Source organism: Artemia sp. Qi Xiang Cuo, chromosome 9 (assembly GCF_049724085.1).
Source record: "Artemia sp. Qi Xiang Cuo chromosome 9, ASM4972408v1, whole genome shotgun sequence".
NCBI classification, from domain to species: Eukaryota; Metazoa; Arthropoda; class Branchiopoda; order Anostraca; family Artemiidae; genus Artemia; species Artemia sp. Qi Xiang Cuo.
This window is the reverse complement of record NC_142802.1, coordinates 70,608,603-70,614,602: the sequence shown is the minus strand read 5'-3', so window position 1 is coordinate 70,614,602 and position 6,000 is coordinate 70,608,603. Positions and strand designations below refer to the sequence as shown.

Here is a 6,000-nt window from a genome sequence, read left to right as displayed (position 1 = left end):
GAGAAAGCCATTTAACCAAATAAAAGTAAATTAATGTGAAAATTTTGTTTTAATTATTCATGTACTGTGAGCCAAGATCAAAACGCCTTGCTCTTTACGCTAAAGTTTGACTTTCTCACAACTCTATTTTTTTTAAACAATAAAAAACTTTAGCGTAAAGAGCAAGGCGTTGAGGAGGGGACAGCCCCTTTCATATACGGAATAATTTCTGTTCGTTTTAAGTTTTATTGTCGTTCCTTCCTTTCAGTTAAAAAAACTTGTTTTTTTTTTTATTTTCTATATTAAAAAACGTGCTCAAATTGCACTGGTTTATTTTTGTTGCGTCAGTCATTATGTATTTTCAGAGCCAATAGCAATATTCCTTAAGGTTACCTCAAGCCAAATAACCCCGCTCTTTTATGCAATATGAAATTTTGAGCAAGTAAATAGGGTACTTGTATAGAAAGCGGGGTACTGTTCTAATATCTGTAAAACACACGAGGCATCCATTCGACAAAAGCAAAGATCTTAACGCTATCTGATGGAGTAAAAGTATTTAGGGGTTTCTCACTCTGGAAACTATATTTAAACTTTAGTTTTTTGGGGTTTAGGGGGGGGAAGCCGAAGTTAGTTTATGTAAGCTTTGGCTATCAAGGACAGGGCGGTGTACCAAGAACAGGGAAAGTAATAAATATGAAATTAAAAAAAAAAATTTCAAAACGGACTAGAAAGTAGAAAATATTTTTCTTTTCTTCAAGATCTAGGAACATAAGTGAAAATAAGGGGCCCTATTGCGCAGGACCGTATCCAGGGGGCGTACCCGGTCTGAATCCCCCCCCCCCCCGAAATGTTTTGTCCGACTCATAAAAACGTAACAAAAACGGACATAAACAAATTTTGTATGCGTTTTTGAGGTTTTTTGTGTCCCCCCTCGCTCCCGAAATTTTTTTTTGAGTAAAAAACCTCCGAACAAAAAATCCTGGGTACGGCCTTGCTATTGCGGCCCTTGTTTTTCACTTATATTAATAGATCCTTGAGGAAAGAAATTATTAATACTTTTTAGTTCATTCTGAAAACGAGTTACAAAAAAAATTACTAATTTTTTCGATTTTCATGTTTTCTATAAGACTGCTAAGTCTTTAGTCTTCTAAAATAAAAAAATTGTCTTACCTAAGATTTGAATCTAAGCTACTACGAGGGGGTGCGTACCCCTAGTGTAGTCTAAAGTAGTGTAATTTACTTAATTGACGCAAGATTGCGTCAATTAAACTTGCTCCTAACGCAACTTTATCGGATCAACCTATTTTGCGCCCCCCCCCTCTAAAAAAAATCCTGGATCGGCCCCTGGTTATGTAACCGAAATTTTCGCTTAGGTTGTACATTGTATCTTATTCACTGGTTTCAGAAAACTCCTCGTTGTCTTATTATATTTTGTGTAATAGAAAAGTAGTGGGGTCTTCGTCATTCGTCATTATTTTAAACAACTAAAAGACAAATCTTATAAGGTTGAAGTTTTCAGGCATGAAAAAACCAAACATGGGTTCATTGGGGGAAATGCTTTTACTTTAAGTAAAATTAATGTTTTTAATATTAGTTTAACAAAATTAAAAAAGACTAAAATTTAGTAATAATAAAATTAAAAAAAAAGATTTAATAAAAATAGTTTCAATATTAATATTTTTAAATATCTTGGTACTTAAGTTCGCGTTACAAATTGAAGACCAATAACACCGCCTTTTTGGGCAGCATGAAATTTTCAGCAAGTAATCACAACATTCATAACATTGAGTCACAATATTTTTACAAGTCTATTCTCTATTTCTCTCTGCTTCCTTTTTATGATTAATTTGAAAAACTTTTCCCGCAAAACAAGTTTTCAAAGGAAAAGTAAAGATCTCCATTAAACCAAAATTGAGCAGAAATAAAGTGAAATAATCTTCCAAGCGTAACTACCACAAATCACCGTAAATAAATAAATGAAACCCGAAACAAACAGAAAAGTACAATTAATAACCGACTGAAAACAAGCAAAATTAATATTAGTAGGGCTGACAACCCCCATTCCTTCTCAAGACCAGAACATAATTTGCTTTTTACTGAAAACAAAATCCATTTTAGGTGTTTTCACTTTTTTTACTTTAATAAATGAATAATTATTGAAACTTTAAGGAATAAATATCAATATAGCCTATGTATATTAACCTGGCAATCCATGTTCATTTATTTTTTTCAGTGCAAATTACGTTCTGGTCTATGAGTTGCAATTCTAATGATACAGCCTTTGGCTACTTTTCTGTTAATAGATAATAGTTTGTGTCAGCAAAAAAAAAAATACAGATTTCCCTTTTTTTGTCTAGGCTCGGTTACATATATCTTACTGGTTACAAATTATAGTTTTTGAAACCCTTTTTAAGTTGCAAAAAAGGCAAATCAATGGCTGTCTACCCAAGTTGACTAAGATTAATTTCATGACTTGTTTAAATAAAGTTTGTATGGGCATAATTAGTTTATCCACGGGAGGTCTCAGCCGTCTTCGTAGTTTCGCGGATTTTCGTAATTACTGAACACCAGGAATAAGGAAAATTTCTCTCGTTTGGAATTCGTTCTGGAGTTTAAAAGATTCGAGTACCAAGGACAGTGGAAGTGAAATATGATTGTTGGTTTTGTTTTGTTGAAATATGATTTTGTGTTGTTCACAATATTCGTGAAGTGGAAAGTTACAAAACCATATGTATCTTAATATATTACGAAAATTTGGCAGTTTTTCAATTTTTAATGGAATAGTTCGGTACTTATTTAATATCCGGGCAACACGAGAAGAACCACCTGTAGAATCTCAGAGATCCAATAGGAAAAACAGGTTTCCGCTGCGTTCTAAAGACCTCCGCTTGCAGTTTTTGATAAAACTTCGAACCAAAATAAGCTAGAAAAGCATGACACTCAACAGCTTCTGGAGGTGTAGTTTTCCTTTGAAAGTGTAATTGTATTTGGGAATCAAGAGGTTGTTCTACGGATGAAAAGCGTTGTCAAATTTACTAAATTAAATTTTCTTATTTATTGCCATGGTTCAATGTGGCAACACTGTGGAAAAAGTCATACTGCCCTAAAACTTCATAATATTGAAGAAGCCAGAAGAAAAATACTAAAAAAATGCAACACTAAGGCACAAATACACCTAAGACTGGTCTAGAAGACATAAATGTTTAATTTTTTTAAATTTGTTCCGTTAAAAAATTGCAACTTTGTTGAGGTAGGTGTAGCCTATACAGTTTAGATCTTCAGGAAATCAGGATTTTTTTTTTTTTTTTTTTTTTAAAGAGTCCTATGAATCGCAGTAAATTTAAGCTGAAATTATTATCTTTTTTTCCGCAGTTTTTTGTTGAGAGGGCCTAAGTTTATGAGGGAGGTTGCCCCAGCCCCCGCCCCTCAATACCTCGCTCTTTACGATACCATTTTTTAGAACCTTTAAAACAGCTTATTGTTCTAATTAAACAGTCCTTGTGTTTCAGGAGTCATTCTTAAAGAATTTGGACAAAATTCAAACTCTAGCGTAAAGAGGGAGGTGTTGAGGAGGGTGAAACCCTCTTCATATACTTCATAATTTCTGTTCGTTTAAGTTTTAATGTTGCTCCTTACTTTCAGTTCAAAAAACTTGTTTTTTTATTTAATTTTTGATCGTTTTTTAAATAATGCCAGGAAATCTGGCCCCACCTCCACGGAGAAATCCCCTTCCCATGGAAATATCCTCTAGACAATACAATCCCGGTGAAAATTTAACCCCGGACACTTACTCTTAACCACTCCGTGCGTAAAATTGAGACGGAAAAGAGAAAGCTAGACATAAAAAAAAATTTTGTATAATAATTCTGGCAAATTCAATGGCAAATAGCAAATTTTAGCGTAAAGAGTGAGGTATTTAGGAGGGGAAACCCCTCTCATATAGATAATAATTTCTGTTCGTTTTAAGTTTTAATGTTGCTCCTTACTTTCTGTTGAAAAAAGTTTTTTTTTATATTTAATCCAACTAACTAAGTGAACAGAATCCAAATATTACAAAGATCTTAAATGAAACAATCAAAGACAAGAGATTGACCAAAGTTGACTGATTGATCAAGTCTCTATTTTTTATTGCCTTTTATTTTCAGGTTTTCCACCCAAAAAGCCTTTGGTAGATTCCAACTATTCGAAATTTCCCATTGAAAGATCAAGAACTTTAGACGGTTGTTATTCGTCCAAATCTCCTGATTCTGGTTCTTCGTCTCCCATAAGAAACAAGGTCCGCACAAACGGTCACTTTACATATTTACAGGTGAGCAATCTCTTTTACTTCAAGATTTCGGTTTATAATTGTGTGGACCCCACCCCCGCTAAATAATTTCAGGTACTGGTTAAATTTCCAATCAAGAAGTGAAGTTAGGTTAATCGTACTGAAATATACTGAATATAATACTGCACAAACAAAATTATGGGAAATACAATAGAGAATAATGGAAAGCAGGCCGTCCAGAACTCATTATATTAAATACCTAACCTAACTAAAATAAAAACTCTAAATATTAAATGTTTAATCAAAATATACCTGCATTGTAGTTTATCTCTCTCAGGCTGTAAACCGGTTTTATTACTGAGAGAAAACAATATATGTATATATATGTATATATATATATATATATATATATATATATATATATATATATATATATATATATATATATATATATATATATATATATATATATATATATATATATATATATATATATATATATATATATATATATATATATATATATATATATATATATATATATATATATATATATTATATTTTTTATATATTTCCCTTTATTAACAGTGCCTTTTACTTTATTTTCATAAAAATGAAATTTCTAAACTTACAAAATGATTATAACCGTTAGATTATTTATTTGAAATTTTGCACCCCTAAAATTTCCGCCTCTGGGATCTGTCCTTCCCCTAAAATCCCCTCTGACGAAAAGTTGTTGGTATAAAATCACGATTTTCAGGCAAGAACAAAGGCTATCTAAGATGGGTTCAGGTGCCAAAAAATGTTTTGATTTTGATGTCCTTGGTACTTTAAGAATTTTGTTATATTGGAAGAAGGAGGGGGGGGGGGTATAACGCATCGTCTCTCCTAAATCCATCCATGCTTTAAGTTTATTTAGTTGTAATTCTCATTGTATCTGTAACATAAGAAATGCGATAAATGTAAGTGTGAAAAGACGCTTAGATAACGAAATATTTTGGTAGGCTAGTTATGGAACAATGAAACAGATGAATTTTAGATTATAAATTCTCTTACATTGGCAGACTTGGTGGTGTTACGGCCAATTATTTTTGATTTGCTTGAAGTGATCAGATAAAAGGAATTATAGAACTTAGTTTTGATTCACAATTGCAATAATCAGCTGCAGGTTTTGTTTAATTGTATGTCAATTACATATGCTAAAGTTTGTGTAGGCGTCTGCAGAAAAGGAGATACCAGCTATTTTCATATGGAACACTTTAATAATTTTTTTTGAGTTCACTTCCGTATGAATTAAAGCTGCAAAGATTTTAGGAAAATAATACATTTCATTCCTTTAGTTATTAGCTAGATCTGTGGTGCATCGTATGCACCGTGGCACTCTGAAATGTGACATTTTTTAAATTGGAGCCAGTGAATCTGGCACACGCAAGGAAATTTACTTGAGAGAAAAAAAGGAGAATTACAAGAAAATTACAGAGGACTTGTGGAATCATAAAAAACCTAAGTCTTTTCTGGGTGACATAGGCCCACAGCCCATCCCTGTTCTGCTTACATAGCGTAGCTCTGTAAAAGGCTCAAAGTATTTTTTTATAATCAAATTTTTAAATCAGAAATTATCTCTGAGGAGGATTATAAATAGAAATTCTTCCTACGCGTTATTTTTAAAAGAATGGGAAATAATGGGAAAACTTAAGGGCCCATCCCAAAGGATCCCTCCTTTACATATGTCTATTGCCGAAGTTTATTTGGTA

General features: G+C 32.4%; 1 protein-coding gene across 1 annotated transcript in view; it reads left to right on the top strand.

Annotated features, from left to right (window-relative positions):
* Positions 1-3,303: 3,303 nt before the first annotated feature.
* LOC148948988 (protein TANC2-like) overlaps positions 3,304-6,000 on the top strand; it is a 205,007-nt gene continuing 202,310 nt past the window's right edge. Inside the window, exons 1-2 of the mRNA XM_089095078.1 lie at positions 3,304-3,313; positions 4,125-4,288. Coding sequence (XP_088951204.1) covers positions 3,304-3,313; positions 4,125-4,288 — 174 coding nt within the window. The remainder of the gene's footprint in view (positions 3,314-4,124; positions 4,289-6,000) is intronic.